Source organism: Scomber scombrus, chromosome 19, assembly GCF_963691925.1.
Source record: "Scomber scombrus chromosome 19, fScoSco1.1, whole genome shotgun sequence".
NCBI lineage: Eukaryota > Metazoa > Chordata > Actinopteri > Scombriformes > Scombridae > Scomber > Scomber scombrus.
The window spans coordinates 3,246,569-3,269,243 of NC_084988.1; the positions used below are offsets into that span (position 1 = coordinate 3,246,569).

Consider the following 22,675-nt stretch of genomic DNA (forward strand, 5'->3'; position numbering starts at 1 on the left):
ATATATATTAATGGTTATTAAAGAACAAAGATTGCAAGAGGAATAAAAAGTAATAACCTTCATTACAGTTACAGCCGATATCAGCCCATCATAGATCAGTATCAGCATATATGTTTATATTTTAGCCTTTTCTTTAATTAAAATTAAAAATTAAAATGTTTTTTAAATGTTTTTTCTACTAACAGTAACTACAATTTGGCAAAACGTTAAATTACAGTCAAGTGAAGATGTGCAAGTTTATATGACATTATATTATCAATGTTTTTATTCTGCTAATGTGGAAGTGGAGTCATAGATAAGCCCATATGTGAAAAAATGTCTTAATTAGAGGTGAAATGTTTCTGTAATTACCGTAACAAGCAACATGACATCTGCATTTTTACTGATAATCAAAAGACAGAAGTGTTGGAGTATCACAAAGCCTCTCTGGGAGCAGGTTGGAAAATACAAAGTTCCTGATTTTATTATCCCCTGCCAATCATCACTGTGAGGTTTTTTTTTAAACATGACCTCGTGAGCTTTCTCTGAATAAGTGGCTTCTGTGCCCAAACTTAACCTACTTCACCAACTTCACCACAGAGATGACATATTACAAAATGTTGTCTCTGATAAATTATCTAGTTTGACTGTTATGGGACCTGCTGTGGGTAAGAATCATGTTCTTATAATACATTTTCACGTGTCCATTCATGTACAATATACGTGATCTTTGACAGAAAAAGGATCTGAGCAGTGCTTTCGAAGGGTAGCTCAGGAAAGGAGTATCCCTTTTTCAATTCCCCTTTTAGAAACCACAATTACGAACGTTTGCGTGTGTGTCTGGAAAAGGAATCAATGGAAACCGGAATCGAGCTTTAACACAGAATAACCAGTGTCTGTTTCACCCAGTTTAATCTACTGGATATTGCACCTTGACATCTTCTTTGTAGTGGTCCTCCAGACCCCCGATGAGCCAGTCCATCAGCCCGTTCACCTCTCGTCCGAACTTTTCCACCTGATCCGGACAGGAGTCCCGGTATCCCTCCATGTGCTGCCTGCAGGAGGAAAAAAACACTGAGGTTATAAAAGTGAAATTTGTCTTTTGTTAAACCTGCAATAAGAGACTTTTGGCTAGTTGGTAGCTGCAGAAAAACAAGTTGTGAGCAAAATATATTGTTGTGAAGCAACATTAGAGACGCTAAGAATAAACAAAGTAATCCCAAAATAACTTGTTAGTATTTTCTTCTATGGTAATATGAGCAATTATTGTGTTACGGGTCAAATTGGAACTATACAACCCCTATGAAAGAATGAGAAGTCTTAAAAGTATGAGCTTTCATTGTGTGTGTGTGTGTGTGTGTGTGTGTGTGTGTGTGTGTGTGTGTGTGTGTGTGTGTGTGTGTGTGTGTGTGTGTGTGTGTCATAGGCTACTTTCTGGGACACATTTTAGACTTAGACTAGATAGAGATCAGTTAATTGTTGACGGCTGGTCTTAATCTGTAAAATAATCATATTTGCTGCGTGCCACTCTACAGTTGAATTCAACTTAATGTGCTTTCTTGGCATGAAATATAATTTTAATATTAATCCACAGTATTATTATACCACTACTACTATTATTATTATTATTATAGGATTGTATCACTACTATTTTTGTCTTGTTGTAATATTGGTTCTTTATGATGGTTTGGCAACATTTACAATGTATTTCTCTACATAAACAAACTATAATTACTATTAAGTCAAATTTAACCCATAACACAACTGATCTAACTTTTCTTTTTATTGGCATTTTTAAAAAAGAAAAGAACAAAAGGATTAAAATGTGTTTTATTGTATTCAGTTGGCCATTGGAGAAGCTGTAATGAAACAAATATCGATCAGAAAAAAATAAAAGTGTGTTTAAAAGGCTAAAATAAAAACTTGAAAATGGGTCAAAATTGACCGCTACACAATAGGAGGGTTAAGCTTTGCTCCTGTGTGGAGTCGTGTATCTACATATTCTTTATGTGCTTGGCTCCCAGAGAAAATGTTTGAAATAAATGTGCAGGCTTCTTGCATACTGGCTTCAAAAAGTCATCAGATTTGTCTTTGTTTTTGTTTTATGAATGTCATGATTTGGACTACACCCAAAAGAAGTAGATTCGTGGTATAAAGTTGTAATTATTCTCTGAAGATATGAGTAAACTTCTCTGCAAACGTAAACATCCAATAAATCATCCAGGAGACCGCTGTGCACATCCACATGCAACAGCAAACCTCAGACTCACTTGTGCTTCAAACACTGCAGCAAAAAATAGAAAGCAGACATTAAAACCTGCAGCCACACACACACACACACACACACACACACACACACACACACACACACACACACACACTGTGACACAACCTTAAGTGACCTGCCAGAGCTCACATCTGCTTCTCTTATACTGACTGACAGAAGCTGCACTGGTTGTAATAACCCCCCCCAACAACCTCCCCCACACACACACACACACACACACACAAACACAAACACACACATTTCTTGCTGGAAGCCCAGTTTCCTAGAAGTCACGTGAGGCAACACTCTCTCCAAAGCTGCCACGCTGGTCTTTTTGCTTAAAGTGAAAAGGCGTTCTGAATGCATATGGGATGACCTCATTTTAAGGACTATAACTTGCATGGGCATGTGAAAGAAAGAGTCTCTCTATCCATCCATATACAAAAGATGTTGGCACGGATGTTGGAAATCTCCCGGCCAAGTGTGTAATTGCTGCTTGATGAATCATCTAAACAAAAGCTCTTCATTCATTCCAGTGTCTGAGCTTTTCGACCGCTTGTTTTCTGCTTTCGATTTCATTTATGAAGACTCAGAAACGAGGATACAGTTGAAAATCTGCCATGTTTAATGTAAAATCATAAATTCTAATATTTATAATAGGATTGCATTCACTAAACTGTCCAATAAGGCTTCTGCTGTGGGCAACATTCAGAACAAAAAGCACAAACATGGAGGTGAAAGTTCATCTTCAACTTGGAAACAAGCTTTTACTGAAGCTTTCAAACATGTCTCACTGCCTTCCTCAGCAATCACAGAGAAGCACAACTCTCTTCAAGTCAGAGAAATGTAGAGGAATGCCACATAAACATTAAGTAAGTGGACCCAGAGTTCAGATTTTTCAGTCAAATAAATATTAGAATAGACTTATTGATTAGTTTATATGCATTAAATGTACAGTTGCATAGAACCATGCATAGTTAAAGTTTAATATCCATGCTTTTATGCATTTAATTCTAGATAATAAAAAGGAAAAAAAAGAGTTATCCTTTCGTTTAATCAGTCACACTCATTCTTCTAGAGAGGATAAGCAGTTTGGAAAATGAATGAATGAAAACATGACCCGGTGACCCCTGCAGCGACACCCACCCCACCCTTCCCCGGCGACAGATTTAATGTTGACTCACTGAACGTCATGATATCATTTTCATTTTTGGAAGAATGAGTGTGATCGACTAAACAAAAGGAATCCCAAAACTCTCTTTTTATATTTATTAACTAAAAATAAATACGCAGAAGCAAAGAAAAATCCCAAAATGTGCTCTAACTTTTTATAGATATTGGATTACTGATTACTTTAACTGTAATAAATAAACACTATAATGAATTTATGTAATGTTATGTGCATGCCTCAAACTTCTTTATTAAGTATGTTTTATTGTCCTTTGATGTGACTTGTCAGCCACAGAGGAAACACATGATCTACATTTAATATTATGAGTTATTATAAGTATTTAATGTGTATTTTTTCACTACTGTTATTTACTTTATACTTCATTTGTTTATGTTGTTGTTGTTGTGCAGCTTTTACATGTTGAAGTTATATTCTGTTTGAATTTGATACCAAAATTGAATCAATGAATGCATCTAATTGGTGCATATTTTAAAGCATCTAGTTAATATTCCTTGTAGTACCAAGTTTGGCACATTATCTATTACTATTCATCACTATTTAGTAATATTGATTATATTGAATCTGTCTCTTAGGGCTTTTATTGTTTATTGTTTTTGTGTTCTAGCCCTGTTTCTTTCCTCTTCTTATGTGCTATGAGGTTTGTAATTACTGTATGAACTTGATGAGCTTGACAGAGGTTTTCTTCCTCCTCTTATGTCACTGAGGTTTTAATTTATTAACTTGTATGAATTGAACAGTTGAGTCTACCTCATGTGCAATAGAAGTTAAATGCTGTTCTTAAAGGGGGATTGTGCAATGCTACTCTGCTGCTAGGACATTTACATCCAGATTCTTACACTGTACACACATGAATGTATATGGGTCAATGACGTATAAGGATTTTCAACAACTCAATTGTAAAATAATAAAAACAAGCATATCTAATGCAGTAGTTCAAACATTCAGAATGTTGTGTACCTGAAGATCCATATTATACATTTGAAATTAAGTGATTTTTGTGGGTTTTTTCAAGATTAATTGGCACTGGCCTTAAAAACCGTCATGTGGTGCGACCATGATTCATCTTGAAATAAATTAATTTACTTATCACGCTTCACATCTTTTTTTTTTTTTTTTTTTTTTACAAGTTTTCAGTAATATAAAGTGTTTGGAAACAAAGTATTTGCATTTTTTTTTTTTTTTAATTTTTGTAAATGATGATCTTTTATTTATATAAGATATTTCAAGATGAATCATGGTCGCACCACATGACTTTTTTTTCAGGCCAGTGCCAATTAATCTTGAAAAAAACCCACTAAAATCACTTAATTTCACATTTATAATATGGATCTTCAGGCACACAACATTCTGAATGTTTGAACTACTGCATTAGATATGCTTGTTTTTATTATTTTACAATTGAGTTGTTGCAAATCCTTATACGTCATTGACCCATGTATGTGTTTGTATTTGGAATGCATGTCTTTTTATGTCGACTGTAGCACTGTGGGCCAAGACACATTTCCCTCATGGGACAATAAAGTTATTCTGATTCTGAGTTAAAATGCCCAAAGCAGAAGTACAGGATTTAACAGGGTTTAGGATTATTTAGCGAACGTCTTCTCATTAAAAAACTGGCACTATAAATCAAACAAAGTGCATTTTAAATGGTATTTCTTCATCGGCATCCTAATTTAAATCTCATTTCTGCTTCAGGAAACAAACAGTTAAACCCACACGGATCCCCTCTGAGTGAAAGCAGCGACAGACTGCAGGAAAGCTGCCAGCGTCGTTGCTTTGGGCAGGATGACGTTAACGCAGTGCCTTTTGGGTATTCTAGGAAGTCATGTGACTTACAGTAAAGAGGTAAAGCTGTTGATGTAGGTTATCTGATACTCCGTCCAGAGGGGTTGTGGTTTGAGAGCGCTGCAGTGACGCCTGAACTCCGCCTCAAATCTGCAGAGAGAAGAAGAAGAGACTTCAGCCACAGACAGAAAGGAGAATCAAAGCTGTTTCCCACATTAGAGAGAAAGAAAGAAAGAAACCCATAAAACCTGCAACACTCCATCACAATATCTCACAAGTCAGTAAGTAGATAGAAAACCCCCAAAACCCCCAAACATAACACACACTTAAAATGGTTTATAAGAAATAAAACAACTCAAATATTTGACTAGAAACATAACCAAAACTGAAAGCTTCTCATTTAAATAACTTTTCTAAATATATAGATCCTGGTACTGTTAAAACACACACTTTTATAGTAGCTATTTTTTATGTAAAATATAAACTGGATCATTTTGATAGAGATTCCACATTTCTGCAAATTCATTACAACAAACTTTAAACCTGCATTAACTGATTTTTTTCCACTTTATTTTATAGTTGCATTACACAACATTCAGCCACTGGATGTTGCATTAAAGCACCAAAATCTTAGACCAAAACAAAAATGTGCGTTGTCTACTCAATAAAGATGGGATGGGGGGAAAAAAGACAACTCACGAAACTCTGATCAAACTGTCAAACAAGGCAGTGCTGATCAAATATGGCTTCAGAAACATATTTTAGTGAACTGTTTAGCTGTAATTTGGGAAAGTTTGTAACACGGCTGCCATCTTTGAAACACGGAGGGACTCACATGCACTAACATGCAATCGTGGCTGCAGCATAGTTGTTTGCAGACATCCAGTGAGGCTCAATGCCATTTATCACACATATAAAGTTCACCTGACCTAAGTTGTCTCTGTACACTTTACAAGTTAAAAAAACAACACTGACTTATCATCAGTTTTTAAGTTAACATGTTGAATTTGTAATCAAACAGTTGCTTATTTCTACATCCAGCAGTTATGAAGCAACATTATCATTAATCTGGAGTCATGTTTCTGTCCACCTGCTGAATGTAAAGTCCAATATTCACTCTTTTTTAGCTCTGTTTTTACTCTCTAACAACTCCTGAGGGGAATATCTGCTGCTAAATGCTCCACTATGTTCACCAGCTAGTCTACATCTATGTATGTTGCCCTTTGGTGCTGACAGCTTTTTGCCTACTGCGTCCCAAAACAACACTGAGAGTGACCCAAAACAGGAAAGTTGAAGCCAGACAGCTAAACAATGAACTGAAACTCACTATAAAGCTCTGTAAAGCTGAGGGGAGCTGCAGAGTCACACATTACACACTGACATTGTTATTATATAAAAAAAAATACATGATCTGGTTTTTTCTTTTTTTTTGGAAAACTGGTTTTGTTATTTTTTTGTAATCTGTAACGCTCCAAATTTCCTTTCCTTCAGCTCACTGTTGATGTTTTGAAACTCAACACAGTTCACAGCTGAGATGACAATGTGGGGATTAGAGGCACTTTAACAAAGCATTCACAACTTATTTCAAATCAGGGAAGAAACAATATACAGTATGAATGTGTATTTTATAACATTTGTATGCAAGTGGCCAGCCAAGAAATATAGTAACATCTGTAACATCTGTAAATAAATGTATAAATATCAGTCAGGAATCTGTTTCTTTATATTTTCCAGCTTTACTTTGTGCTTAATACTCTGAGACCTTCTGTAGGAAAACTGTAAACATGCTTAAGATTCATCATTTTTATACGTTTCTTTAAGTTTCTGCTGTTGTGATGGACAATTGTCTCTAACTTTTTTGAGATAAAGATATAAAGAAGGGGATGCTGGACACATGATTTTTACAGAGTGAGTAGGTATTACTCATAAATCAGGTGAAGAATTGGGAGGAAACATTCTCATGTTACTCAACAGGGTGGTGATCACGGAGAAAGCAGGTTCCTGTTTTTGATTCGTTTTGTTTTCTACCTTCCTCTTCTGCTTCTTCATGGAGTTTTTTTTATATTTTGTAATAGGCTTTACAGAATCCTGTACTTCTGGCCTTGTTTGACCTTTAACCTCTTCACCAATACATGCATCTTCAGAGGATAACAATGATGGATGTTAAGTTAAGTTGAATTAGTTCACGTGTTCAAGAGTCTCTAAAGACTTGAAAGTTGGAGTTAAACGTCTAATGTACATGCTGCATATTGAACAACTAAAATGATATTAAAAAAACATGTTGCATCATGGGAAAATGACCAGGATGCTAAAAAATACACACGTCACAAAGTTTAAGTTAACAGTCTACAGTCTTTATAATTCATGTTACTGGATGGAAGTCTGTTTGAGGTGGACGTAACTATTAAACTCAAATAGTATTAAACCTAAAATGAAGTTTATGTTGTATTCTAAGCTCCTGTTAAATGAATATGCATTATGCAGCTTTCATTTAAAAAAAAAAAGAAGATGTAGAAACTGAAAATATGCGGTCAGAAAAGTGACATTTCTACGGAGCCCATAGGGAAATGGGTTGAATAAATTTCCCCTAACACCACGTTCTCTTAAATACATTTAAAAATACTCAACTTTTATCCCACAGTTCATACTGAGATTGTAATGACAAGCTAAAAACCTGTTTTTTTGTTGTTGTTTTTTGCACAAACGTCTTTTACAACATAAAAAGGAGAATTATTAAGTTATAAATATTGTGTGTGTTTTATATCTTTTAAGTATTTTGTGTTTTTATTTGTTACTGGTGATCAAGTGATGAATAATAAAATGAAACCTTAACCCTAACTCAACCCTAACCCTTTCTCTCTAAGATTACTGTATATAATTATACCTCCCGGGGAAGTCTTTCAGCTCTTCGAGGCAGGAACAAACCGCTTTCTGTTCCAGTTCAGCATCAATTTTTCTAGAGTTGGTAGCAAATGATTTCACCTTCTGCAGAGACAAAAGCACAGCAGCATACAGGACAGTGTGAAAGTGAAGCAATCTGCAGATCTCTGCTGCCCTCATCTGGACAAATCCCTGCATTGCATCAAGAAAACTCTCCCACTCACACACAGAATCATTCCTCAATAACTTCATAACATAAATATTATTACAGAGTTTAATGAAAGAAGAAGTTAAAGGTAAAGTGTCGTACCGTCCAGATGTCCATGTGAAATGGAGAGTCGAGGAAGTCGTCATCCTTGTCTGGACTTCTTCTCTCTCTCCAAACATCCTCATTTTCAAATGTAATAATTCTGTCCAGTGTAGATCTCACATCCGCCTTTAAGTGACAAACACAAGTAGGGGAAAAGGAAACAGAAGAGTAATTGAGACTGTTATAGTTATAGTTCATCTTTTGCAGCTTAAATTTTTAACAGAGTCACAATCACACAAACAATACAGTTTCTATTGTTATGTTCATGTCCTTCAGGGCTAGTGTAACTCGTCAGTGGAGAAAGTGAATGGTAATGTCAACCTTTACAAACAAATTACATGTATTTGCAGGTATATGTGACCAAAAACAGAGTTCACTTTTTTAGCTAATGTGATATCTTTACAGCAGTAAACTGACAAAAGATTGAAAATGTTCTTTGGTTTTGGCTTTCTAACTATATATTTTATAAAAGACAACACTTTAATATTTATTTGGGGGCTCAACTGCATTTTCTTGTTCTCTACTCGAAATAGAAACGTCTCAAATCCATCCATACATGTTTGAGCTGAATCAGATCTGATATATGAGAGTGGATAACATGAACAACTCGAACAACCTGATGTCACCAGGAAGAGGAAGTAGGTGTTACTTTGCAAATGAAGCATTGAGATCAGACCCTGATTTATGACTTGCAGGAAGCATTTTTTCATACAAGCACCTGAAGTTTAGAAGCTTTAACCATGTTTAACACAGATAACCAACAATATAACAGTATATAAATCACAGAAAATCACAAAAAGCATAAGTCCCATTTAACATTTACATCTCGAGCCCAAACACAGTATTGAATAAGGTGTTGTGTTGGTTTAAGCACAAAGAAACACCTCTGGCCTGTGTTCACCAGCATCATAAACGCTATAACAAACATTAAATGTCCACTACTAATGATACCATCCTGTTATCACCTTCACTCTGCAGCAGTATTTGTTTTTCAGGCGCTTCAGGAAGTTTTCCTCCAGCTGGAGGTCGGTGCTCTCATCCTTCATGTCCGGCTGCAGGGAAACACTTCCCATGATCCTCTCGCTGTCGGGGTGAAACAGTTTACCTTCAGTTATATTACACAACACTTCATGGTGCTGCAATCTGTGGGCACTAAAGAAGCTGCTGCAGACATGTTGCTTCATGTCGAGGCAAAGAAATCAGGTTCAAAGCTCTGCAGATTTATGACATTTGTGATTTGTACAAAATAGTTAAAATAAGCCATTAAACAGCATCTTTATTATAAGTTTCATGAAAATCTAACCACCATCAATCAATATTTAACATGTTATTATTTTATTATTTGTATGAAAATAAATGTCTGTCACAGTAGACTGTGAAATGTGGACATGACCTGATTAATATTTTCCATTTCGGCCTCAAGAAATAAATAGATCAGCTGTTTATTTTTGGGTTTGTACTTCTCCACATGTTGTTTGGAGCACAGTTTTATGGTTTGAAGTGGCCTGATTCAACAAATACTGTCAGTGAGGCTGCATCTTCTTTTCTGTGTTCTGTGGATACATCTTAATGTTGGGAGATGAGGTTTATTATTATTATTATTAAAGTTTTAAGAGCATAAATATAGCTATGAGATGAAGGTGATTGCCATAAAACATGTCATGTATGGTTAAGGACTTTAAATGTCATTTATTCATTTATTCAACTGAATGAAGGCAAAAATGCATATAACTAAGCTGTCTCTTTTATGTGTGGAAACATAATACCACTGTGTTGAGCTTGTTGCTTTTAGGCTTCTTCTAGCGATGTTTCAATGACCCCAAATCTCATTAATCTCCTCCTCTCTGCTCTTATTTTGGAGCAAAATTGTCCAAAATGACATGTCCAAATGAACCACGGAGGCTACATGCATAAATAAGCTCACAAAGAGTCAGAAACACTTAAGGTGATACAGAAAAAAAGACCAGAAGGTCTTTGAAGTCAGTAGAAATTGAAGCATTTTGTCCACTTAAAATAAAAACACAAAATTTCAGTCTAAATAACTGCTTTGTCTGTAAAGGTCAGAATCTGTATGAGGCTGTAAACTAAATAACAGTGAAAGGAGAAAAGCTCACAGTGAGATTCTACAGTGTTTTCTTCAAGTGAAGGTCTAGTCAGATTCACAAAAAGATATTCGGGGACTATATTTTAGTAAACGGGGGTCTTCCTGATTATAGCAATATGGATCGTGATGGAGCAAAGTAAAAAAGGGAGAAACGACCAGTTATCAGATGCTGGTGTCCAAGTAAAATGAATTAGGTTAATCACGTAGTTCAGGAAAAATGTATAACAACCCAAAGTTAAGGCTGCAAAGCAAATGCCCGAAAACCTCCTGGTTCAATGCATGTCAGCTGGGTTTGGTACTTTGAAATTTGCACGGCTAATTTGCTCTAACAAGTTAATTATAGAATAAAGGCAAACACTATTAAGATATGACTAAGATGCCACATAAATTAGCATTTTTATTTATTGTTATTATTGTCAACAAAACCTATGAAAAACATGAATAATGTCTCAGTCTGACTAAATACTTCCTGATTCACTTCCCTGTCTGTGGCCTTAAGCTACTGGTTAAGCTATAAGTTCCTTAGAATTACATTTTTTTTACAGAGGCTTTGTAATTTCCGAAAAACAGCTGGGCACTGTAGTTTTTTGCCTATGGTACTCAAACAGGAAGAAATAGTGCTTTTTCGGGGGGGGGGGACTATTTTCAGTGGCGGATGAATCCACATTTGATGCTTGAGTGAGTATTTCTGGCTGCAGGATTGTGTGTGTGTGTGTGTGTGTGTGTGTGTGTGTGTGTGTGTGTGTGGAGTGCGTTGATGGTGAGTCCACTGACCTCTTGTAGCGGTTGATGATCCAGTCCAGCAGAGCGTACAGATCCTTCAGCTCCATCACCTGCTGCTCCACCGTCTTCAGGTGCTGCCCGACGGCTTTGTGATAACTGTCCACGTAGGTGCTGAAGACTCTGAAGCTGGGCGGGTACGACCATCGCAGGTGTCTCCTAACGCTCTCCAGATCCTCCACGATGGCCTTACCCAGCAGACCCAGGTGAACAGCCAACCAGGAGGCGTTCTTCTCCTTCTGCTCCAGGTGAACGCTCTTTAACTTAGCCTGCACCCCCTCAAGCACCGCCTCCCTCCAGGCCTCCATCCAGCTGCCAGGTAGCCCTCCAGGATCCTTGGCCCTCTTCTCCTCCTCCTGGATGATGCGAGACACGTATACCAGAAGCTCCTTGTTTCTATTGGGAAGGGAGTTGGAGTCGCGCACCAAGCTATTTATCTTGTTCCTCAGTTCCCCGTAGAGGAGGCTGAGGTCCTTTTCCTTTTTGGCTAGCTCCATGGAGTCCTCGCCACACTGCTCCTGCTCCTGCTGGAACTCCTGCCGCAGGGCGAGCAGGTTCAGGTGAGCCTCCTCCAGCACCTCATTCTCTATCAACTTGTTGATCTGCATCACTGAGAATAAACAGAGAAGATGGTGAATCTCTACAAATGTTACAAGAAACCCTTAGCAAAAAGTAGTATACTTGAAGTTCATTTTATAAAGTATGCTTGAGTGTAAGTATAAGTATAGCAAGTATACTATGGACCATGTACTTGTTACTTGTACTAATTTAATACCTCTTCAGACTAAATTGGAACATTTTTAAGTTTATAAAAGTATACTTTAAGTATACTTTATACGGTCATTTTACTACTAGTGTACTAAGTACATACTTCTAGTCCACATGTTAGTTTATTGAAGTATACTTAAAGTATAGCACAAGTACACTCTTCTATATACTGCCATTGTACTAGTTATATACTATATGATGTTAAACATATAAGTTTATAACAGGGGTAATACCTCAAAGCTAATGTGTGTAGTGAAAAACATTTTTATTCTGCTAAATTAAATGTAAGCACGAGTCAATGACTTGATCAAGATATACTAAGTATTAGTACTTTGTGACAGAAAGAAGTAAAAAGTATACTAAAGCGCGATCGGTGTTGGTCTAATAAGCAGCAACAATGAACAGTTTGCAAAATGGGGTCAAGTCCAATTCACAAATGTAGACAACATATTTCTGGCGATTTCAAGGCTTCACTCCACCGCTGGCTATAGCCGGATACTTTCGTTTTGACATGGCAGCGGAATCTTCAAGTACGTGTCGCGTGACGGTCCGTTGATGCAAGGATAATTGTCTCGTCGGCTATTTTCACCTCACAATGAAACAAAACTTCAAGAAAAAAATACCAAGGACATGACCTCGGTGTCCTCAATGATAGCTACGGCCATGACTGCATTTATAGTCACACAAACACTCACACCTTCTCCTGTGCGCGTCTCCAAGCGGGTTCTCTGCATCCATCGGATCATTTCTCGTGCGCGCTGCTTTAATCCCACATCCAGGTAATGATCTTTATAACGCGGATCAAGTACAGTCGCAATGAAGTGCAGAGGATACAAATAGATCTCAGTGAAACGTGAGCTGGCAGACTCTAAGAGTGTACTACACTTTAGTGCTGCAATTAAAGGAATAACGTCTGCTACAGATGCACCAGAGGAGCTGATCTCTTTAGTTAGCTGTTTCGGCCGTGTTGTTTCGGTGATAAAAGTATTTCGGCTGAAAACCGATAATGCGCTTTTGGGCCATTTTCGGCCGAAGATTTTCGGTGGCCGAATTTTCGGTGCATCCCTAGTATTAAAGTATAAGTGTCAGTCTTAGTATTAACGTACTTAGTCTTAGACTTTTCTTTATACTTTTCAGTATAAGCCAACTTCACTATACTATTCTTAAGTATATAAAATATATAAAAAGTAAACTTCAAGTATACTGCCTCAGTTTTAGTGTAAAATAATTATACTCGTAGTACACTTGAATAAACTATTTTTTGCTAAGGGAAGACATACAAAGGGTAAAGGCAGGGCTGTTATTCACAAACTACTTTAAATGTTAAGTTAATTTGTCTGTGGACTTACTCTTAAAAGCTAGAAAACTAGATAAAGAGCAGCAGGGAAACTGAAATGATTACAATTGGAAGTAATCACTTGTCACCCCATCATTTAACACATAAGCCACTGTTCTCTCCTTTTGAGGTAGGATTTATAAAAGTTCATACAGCGTCAGTGACAAAGTGAACCACTGTGTATATACACCAGGAGAAAGATCAGTATCTGCTGCCTGTTTCTGTTGCCACAACACCGAAGGATAAAGAAGAGAGTTGAATGTACAGACAGAGAGGAACATTATCAGAGAAGGTTGCTGTTAGCTTGCAGCCATGAAAGTCTTAACACATGACAGGAGACTTTGAAGTAGTGCACACATTTTTCTAACCCTAACCCTTTTTTTTTTTTGCACAATCAATGCAATTAAAAATATAATTACATTTAACCTAAAATAACCTCACAACAACACAATTATTTCTAAAGGGCAGTCCAGGATTTTTCATACAGTGAAACCAGGAAAACCTAATCCTTAGAGCACATCTGCTTGATTTCTAGATGCTTCTGTAAGATGAAGCACCAAATAATTAATATTAATTATCTGCTATTTATGAGCAGGAATATCAATCAATTTGACATAGTGGCCAAACTGTGTAATTACAACTTCCTGATCTGTCACGTGATGCACCCTAGCCCCTAAAAAGCATTTTTCCTGTACCCAATCACTGGGAATGGGAGCATCTTTGAAAACAATGCATACATGTTTCCATTCAGTTTAATAACATTAGGAGAGTCTAAAAGAGCCATATGATTTATTTATTTTTTATTCCCATTTAAGTGAGAAAGAACTCAACCAGAAGTTAGCTGGAGACGGACTCTACTGAGCATGCTCTATGGGCCCATTTTCAGTGACTACCTCCAAAGTGCCTCTCAGCAAAGCACAGGTGGGAGATTCAGTACCTGATAAAGGTGTGTGAGGTAACTCAGCCAGTGCATACGTCTCTTCAATCTCCTCCCCGTCCACCTCTTCCTCTTCCTCCTCCTCTGTCTTCACATTGTTCTCCTCCAGTATCCCTTCAGAGACAGCAGCAAGCTCCTCCTGATTGCTGTTTTTTCTCCTTTTCTCCTTCTTCTTCTTGTGGAAGAAGGGAAGACTTGAATAATTTTTATCTCCCCTAAAGAATTTTAACATATTGGGATCTGAGGATAGAAAGCACACAGTTTATGTTAAAGTATGTTGTGTTTTCCTTCCATTTCTGCAGTTTTATGTCACCCGTTCTCCGTGTCGGGATCTTAAAAGACAAGTTCACAACTTTTCAAGTGTGTCAGCAGTCAGATGTCCGTATGAAAAGTGATCGAAATGTATTTATCTTTATTGAGCAAGTGAAAACAGTGTGTGGGTTTTCTCTTTTTCCTTTTTAGTATGTGTTTACTCCATTAATGCACCTGTTAGAAGGACTATTCAGGTGTGCAAGAGATTTTTTGATGAAGAATGAGGTGTTCAAAAATCAAGTTACGTGGGTTTAAATATAAAAAAGATTAAAATAAAAGTCAATGTGCAACTTTAAATGAAACAGTTATTAGTTGTTTTTTTAAATTATTTTTATACCTGTCATTGAACGTGGCAAACTGCTTGACTTTCGTGCTGGAGTGTCCTCGTATCCCATGTTTTTCAGAGGAGAGGTCACTGGAGTGCCGGCGCTCGGACCTGACAGACAGAGAGGCAGAAAGAGAAACTGTGAGACGTCTGATAACTAAAGAAAGTTTCACAGTAAACTCGCTTCATTGTTCCTTGTTTCACAATCATATCTCTATTTGTCCAAATGGGGAAAACAAAAGCTTATTCCTTGGAATCGATCCGGTGTGCATGACTTGGTAGTTCATTGTCCTTAAAGTCAGCTGATACTAAACTATCAGAGGAATGCAGAGATTAAGACTTGATGAAAACAGAGAAGTTAGTTTGGCTCGGCTCCAAGTTGAATCTAAAACTGAAAGTCAGCAACAGTTGAAGTCCTGTTTAATGCTGAGAAAGAAAAATTATTTAAAGAAATCTCTGGGTCTTATGGTAAATGAAATGACCTTAAGTAACCTTGCTGAGTGCTACAGACGTTTCAAAATGTTAATAAATGCTGAGTCAGTCAAAAGAAAGCGGAAATCCACCCTGAGACACTTCTTGCAATATTTGAATTTGGTGCATTTTTCTTCTTCTATCAAACAGCTGTTGCATCCAGACAATCTCTAAAAAAGCTCAATTGTATTTGCTGCAAGATTAAAGTCTGGAAAACATCTGCTTTAGTATAAAATGAGTCTCGCCTGGATTTCGGAGCAGCTGACATTTACATAATGAAATGACTCTTTGCACTCCTGAACTTTGTTACCAGCTATTAAAGCAAGGCAACGTGGATCCAAATATGGAATGGTTCTGCATCCAGCCTGTTTCTGAAATGTATTCAGATAGATAGATAGTACCAAAGGCTGGGTTAGTACCCCTCTTGGCCCCTGGGCTCTGAAACTCATGCTCATTTCACTAGTTGATCATTTGATCCCACACAGCTATCAAACTGACAAATAAAACAGTTAATCATTACTCTTATTTTCCTGCAACTTTTATTTTATTCTGAGTGGATGACACTGCTGTTGTTGGATGGAAACCTTGTAACTCCATATTATACTTATGTACTTATACAGTGTTTGCTTCTTTTCTAACAGCAACGATAACAATCATTATCAAAAGCATGGGTCAAGCCTTGTGTCATGTTTCTGTGGAGCTTGACCCATCGTGGAGGGCCCCTTTCTGCTCTAAGGCCCCTGAGCACTTGCCCAGGTTGCCCATGGATAGTGGTTCACAATTTAACCCATTTAACTTTTTAGGGCAATCATTACCACTTGTATGAGTTATGAAATGCACAGACAGACCATCAGATTGTGTAATGGTTGCTATAGATACAGGTTGTTCTATGGTTGCTATAGATACAGGTCATGCTATAATGTATAAACGAACAATAACACAAATCACTGCTGACATAAGAGATTCTTGCTGGAGACATTTTTTAAGTTGAGTTTCATTTTTTCATCTTGTACACGAACAGAATGAGTCTCTAACATGTTTTTTTGTTTTTTTTAAGTTTTGAACAAATGAGGTCTTTAGAGGTCTGTAAAACATAAAATTTAGGGTAATTGAGAAAATAAATCCATGTTTTATGTTGTCATGACCTCAAAGAGAAAAGCAAAACAATGATTTTTTTAAAATAGCACTTTCTTGGTGTGACCTACAAAAGGGTTAAAACAGGAAGTGTGTAAGTATTTTTGCATTTCACACTGTGTCAGATGATCTGTGTTTTTTGCGAGACACGTTATCAGCGCACATCATCTATCTGCAGCAAAGCAAAGAAGGATTTATTGTCTCACAAACTTATTTTTTCCACTTGGTCTGTGTCTTCTTCTGTGTATTCTGTATTAATAACTGCGTATTCTTTGTTTTTCATGTACTATCCTGGTTGGTTGGTTTGTGTGGGTCTTATAGCAGCAGTCACATTGTGATAATTTGATGCTAAATTTCTGGCTGACTTTGCCTCAAGCTGTCTTTGGTGACGGCCAAAACTCCAAATCTGTCATCGAATGTGATTTAGAAGCACTGTTTTGGATTTTACTGTGTTTCTCTCATCATTGTCGACTTTTCTCAGAATCACACAGTGTAAGGAGGCCTTGAGGGGCGAAAAGATAAACCTGAGGGTTGCAAGATCAAAAAACACCTGCAGCACAAAATGAAAACTATCCTCTAAAAATAACTTAAATTAAACAATCTGAGAGAAGAGAAGCTTCCCTTTAAAGTGGCCATAGCTTCATTTTAAAATGTCTAAAGCCCAAATGGTTCAGACCACTGATAGGGGAGAAATTTGGCAAACATTACAACAGCAACAGTCATGATTTCCACATAGAGAAAGATTCCTAACAGTTTTGGGAGTCATGTAGGAGGAATAGATGAAGAACTGACAGTAACTTTTTGTAACAATATTTTTGTTATCAGAGCTTCCCAAGATGCATGAAGTGGCTAAAGTTTAAAATAAGTCTAAAACGTAAAGGTAAAAATCAGGTTTTAGTCAGTTATATAAAAATATCGATCTGTATCAAGCTTTAAAACTTGCCAACTGAAATACATCTGTAGCACCAAATATCATAAAATGTCATCCAGTGTCTAGACAGGTTACTTATTTCTGAGATTTAAGTGACCATTTTTTTTCCAATTTTAGACTGTAATATATTTACAGTAAGAACATCTTTTGTAGGTTTTCTAGGTCATTCACAGGTACATGAACATTTCAGACCTATTAAAGAATCCAAGAATAAAAGCTTCTGTTTGCAGCTGCTGTTGTGTTTTCAACAATCACACAAATAAAAATCCACGGGAGACTCGCTCTGTTGCTTTTTATTCCCACACTGTTGCTCCTTCAACCTACACATTATAGCATCACCCACCACAGCTGAGTGGAACAAGTTCACATACTCTCTGGTGGGCGTTTAAAAGGGGATTCTGGGAAATGAAGGCACTTAATTTAACTAAAGCAGAAGTAGAAGAGCTGGTTGAAACTGGAAATTTGACCGATGTTGATGAACAACAGGTTTTTAATAATGTACAAGTTAAATCCCCACTGATGCCATACATACATGCTACAAGTTAAACAACTCCTGGTTTAACCCTCTTGTTGTCCTCAGGTCAAGGAAGGACAGGAGGAAGGAAAGGAGTAAGGAGGGAGGGAGTAAGGAAAGAAGGAAAGGATTAAGGAGGTAAGAAGGAAGGAAGGAAAGGAGTAAGGAGGGAGGAAGGAAGGAAGGAGTAAGGAGGGAGGGAGGAAGGAAGGAAGGAAGGAAAGGAGTAAGGAGAGAGGGAGGAAGGAAAGGAGGAAGGAAGGAAAGAAAGAAAGGAGTAAGGAAGGAGGAGGGAGCAAAGAAAGAGGGAAGGAGGGGAAGATCGAAGGAAAAATTAAAGAAAGAGGGAGGAAAGAAGGAACAGTCAAAAGAGATGGGGTCAATTTGAACTGGGAGGACAACAGGAGGGTTGTAAGATGCTTTAAATGTGTGTAAACCAAACAGCTTCTGGTGCTATTTTAGGCCAAATGAGCCAAATCTCAACTTGTGCTTCCTCTAGTTCTGACCACCACAAATCCCACTTCACAGCAAACTTTCACAGCAGATTTCATGTTAGTACTCACTGGGTGATGAAGGAGTTTGCGGATGCGGCGACCCCTTCTGATTTCCATCTGACTTGGCTTCAGCTGTGACCTTTAACCCCTTGGCCACAGGTGAAAGCGGGCTCTTCTCCACCGCGCGTCGCACGCTGTTTCTGAACGACTCCATCCTGCCCATCTTCGTCACGTTAGCCGGCGTCCTGTCATTGCTGCTGATGGACACTCTGTCCTCATCGGGGGTTTCTGTAGACTTGTCCATCATTTGGGACATCTCATCACGCTAACAATAAACATCCAGCTGTGAGGAAAATGGAATGAAAGGAGTTACGGGTTAAAGCCAGCAAAAATAAACTGCACTCTACCTGCCCTCTGCTCTACTGAAGAGTGTGTGTAAAACAGGCAGGTGTGTTTGTGGTTAGACGGGTCGAGCGGTTTTGTTTACTGATAATACGACCGCCCTAACTGTGCTGTGCTTGTCAGTGAATGATACAGGGAGAAAATGAAACTGGAAATCTGTTGCAACAGCAGCTACAGTACACGCTGTGCTATCTTGTGTCATGTTAAACTACAGTATCGAGCATAAAAGACTCACTTGTAGGGCTTCAACTATATAGTATTTTCTCAAGTAATGGTTTAATCATTTGTTGATATTTACCCAAGTGGAGCCCAAGTGTCTTGCAATGTCTTGTTTTGTCTGATCAAAAGTTTATAGGTCAAAACTATTCAGCTTGATTAAAATCCTCACATTAAGAAGCAACAAGTAAATATTTCAAGTCTGTTTAAAGTAAAAATAAATATGTGTTCTGAGTTTGACATACCACAGAAAAAGTGTGTTGTTAACCACCCTGCCAAATTTGAATGATTAAAAAAATCGCCAAATATATGAAATTAGGCTTCAAAGTTGTGTAAAAATCAACCTTTTTCTCTGCTCCCAAACGCTGTGGGAGTGCCCGCCGAGTTTGCTGAAGCCCCGCCCCCTACCAAGTGTCACCTGTCAATCAAAGTCAGCACCTGTACCAGAAACATGGACGCTAGGTCTGAGAGCTTTCTGCTGCTAACTCAGCTGCTAGCTCGGCGGCTAACTCAGTGGCTAACTCGTCGGCTAGCTCGGTGGCTAAGTCAGCTAACTGGCTAACTGTAGACTGTAGTAGTAGTAGTAGTGGTGTGCGCTGAATGTATTTATACCTCTACAACAGCAGGGGCGGGTAACGCGGCGGTGATTTTCAGACCCGCCCATTAAATCCAGACACAGAAATCTTGAAACACAGTTTGTGAAGCCTAGCTCCGCAATTCAAATCCAAATGGTTGAAATGCTTTTTACACCTTTTTTAGAAATACATTTATGACCTATTTAATGTGTTTAGAAGAAAATGTCTGAATTCACTTTACACGGTCTTTAAAGGACCAACGGCAAGGATTTAGTGACACCTAGTGGTGACGCTGCAGATTGCAACCAAATGAATACCCCTAACCCTTTTTACAAGTGTGTAGGAAAAAAGAAGCTGAAACGGGAGATTTTTTAGTATTTACTGACCAATTGTTGCAGCTCTAAACAAAATTAAACATTACTTTTTAAGCTTTTAGTTATTTTGCACCTTACAAATTTAATAATCTTTTGTCTCAGTCATTAAAACATTAGCAGCAGTTTTTTTTAAGATTTCTTTTTGGGCTTTATTTAGATAGTGACTTGGCAGAGATGTTGGCGGTACAGTTGGAAACAAAATATAAGAGAATGGATGAGCTGTACCGATCAAATCATTTCCATAGGACACAAAAAAAGAGTTGTCCGTGTATAAATAAAGCTTTCTCACTTATTGTGTCCTAGCCTGCTGCTGGCATCTCAACATACATATACTTTCTGTTTTCTTTATTGTTTCTTTTTGGTTGAGGAGTTCATTGAAAGTAAAGAAGCAGCTACTCCCGCTGTCATCCACCACAGTAGTCTACCTACAACGACAGTTTAACTGCTGTCTTATTATCATTATTGTTTTTAAGATGTAATAAAACTTTTAAACACTCATTAACCTTTCAGGGAAATTTATCAAAAAGGGCAAATACAGTATGAATAAAGTGAAAGCAGCTTCTTTGTTCTTTGTTTTTTCTTATCTCTTTAAATCAAACAAGGAAGTCACTATAAAACGTTTTCAGTTGCACTTTCCACCTGTTATTGCATATTTTTACTGGTTTTACTGGTTGTATCATTGTAAATCTTCAGTGTTTGTGGCAGAATTTAAAGATGTGGATGAAAGTTGCCCATTTTTTCTCAAACAATCAGCATTAAAATCTAAAATAAATGAGTGAATAACAGCCAGGACTCTATTTTAATTAATACACTACTATGTTTTACATTCAATTTCTTATTAATTACAAGAACATTACTACAATACATAGAATAGAATATACTTTGTTGTCAATGTACAACAGGTGTCACAACGAGATTGGTACGGGGTCTCTTCCCGTGGTGCAATAAAAGTCAAAATAAATATAAATATTATACATAAAAACAATGAAAATACTTTAAAAGCTATTTACACACACACACACACAAACACACATACACAGCCTATTGCGCATATTGAACTTATTGCTATGTAACCTGAGGTAGGTGTTGAATACTGTAGTGTATACGAGGTGCTGAGTTGAGGTGCTCGGGGTGGGGGTGGGGGTGGGGGTGGGTGGTTAACTGTTCTGGAGCCTGATAGCCCAGGGATAGAAAGTGTTTCTGAGCCGGTTTGTGCGGCTCTTCAGGACCCTGTATTGTTTGTAGAGGCCTTGGCCAGAGTGAGATGTTTGAAGAGGCCTTGGCCAGAGTGAGATGGGTCAGACAGGTTTTTCTAACATACTACAGTGTAAATATTAGTAGGGATTATAGTGAAGACATAAACTATCATCCTAAATAATTAAAAATATAACAATGGCAATTTAATATGAATGATTTTATAACATATTATAATTAATTGCCAGTATATGGGCCTGTCAGTCATGCTTTATATGGAAAAACATCAGGACCAGGCCACAGAAAAGCCATAAATCTGATAAGAGATAAGCGTGTTTGACGATTGCATAAACGACAAACAACCTGATACATAAAGAGTGACATTGTTGTCACTGAGCAACCAAAACATAACTTTCTGTATACTCTCTTTACGTTTAACTGTGAAGATAAATATTTAACCAATCCATACAAATACATAACGTAAGAGTTACAGAGAGGGGGGGAAAAAAGTGTCGACTTACCTGCGCAGCTCAGGTAGAAAATGACTCTCCTTCCTTCTCTTTTATCACCTGTTCTCTTTCTCTCTCGTCCCACTTTCACTTTCTGTAGCCTTATCTTACTGGTAAAGTAAGATATGAATCTAAACAAAAAAGGGAAATTCTTGCTGACAGTGGCTGAAAAAATGGTTAAAAAGAACATGTGAAACAGGAGAGCAGGAAGCACGAGCACATGACAAAGATCACCTTTCTGCTGTGATCAAGAGGAGAGAGAGAGAGGATAAGTTAATGATTAGACAGATATCAGCTGATTTACAAGGAGGTTCAAACACTGTTCAAACTGATTCCCACAAGCTGAGAGTTCATTACCTTATTTATTTTCTACTCTTTTTTTTTTTTTTTTTTTTAAAGCCCTGATCAGTTTACAGGTAGTTTTTTTCCCCCTAGTTTTTCCTTTTTTACCTGGAATGTGGCGTTAAAGCATGCGACTGTGCTGCCTTTAAGTGCTCCAGGAAAACTCATGTTTCAGGCTCCTGAGTTATAAATTAACAAGCATTTATCAGTAGTGGAGAAAGTACTGGTGTTGTTTTATTCACAGCGAGTAAAAGTACCAGTATAACCTTGTAAATATACTTTAGTACTTTGTTAAAGGTTGTTTTTTTATTGTATTGGTTGTTTGTTTTTTTAAAGCCCACCAAAGGTCGAAGTGGAACCAGAAGAACTAATCTCAAAAATTTAACGAAGAATTAAAAGTTCCCGTTACATTGTGCAAATTAGACCCACGACAACTTAAAAACAAGCAGAAATCCAACAATAACACAACAATAAATCATCTCCTTGCACATTTCACACAGACAACCAATCAGAGAATTACATACTTACATACAAACATGCAAAAA

General features: G+C 37.4%; 1 protein-coding gene across 1 annotated transcript in view; it reads right to left on the bottom strand.

Annotated features, from left to right (window-relative positions):
* Positions 1-21,994, bottom strand: part of exoc3l4 (exocyst complex component 3-like 4) — a 34,516-nt gene extending 12,522 nt beyond the window's left edge. The window contains exons 1-10 of the mRNA XM_062440033.1: positions 21,801-21,994; positions 18,588-18,861; positions 14,987-15,085; positions 14,338-14,577; positions 11,291-11,906; positions 9,378-9,495; positions 8,413-8,538; positions 8,107-8,207; positions 5,274-5,372; positions 911-1,034 (exon numbers count right to left, since the gene is read on the bottom strand). Of these exons, the coding sequence (XP_062296017.1) occupies positions 911-1,034; positions 5,274-5,372; positions 8,107-8,207; positions 8,413-8,538; positions 9,378-9,495; positions 11,291-11,906; positions 14,338-14,577; positions 14,987-15,085; positions 18,588-18,834 (1,770 nt within the window). The 5' untranslated portion in view covers positions 18,835-18,861; positions 21,801-21,994. The remainder of the gene's footprint in view (positions 1-910; positions 1,035-5,273; positions 5,373-8,106; positions 8,208-8,412; positions 8,539-9,377; positions 9,496-11,290; positions 11,907-14,337; positions 14,578-14,986; positions 15,086-18,587; positions 18,862-21,800) is intronic.
* Positions 21,995-22,675: the final 681 nt, after the last annotated feature.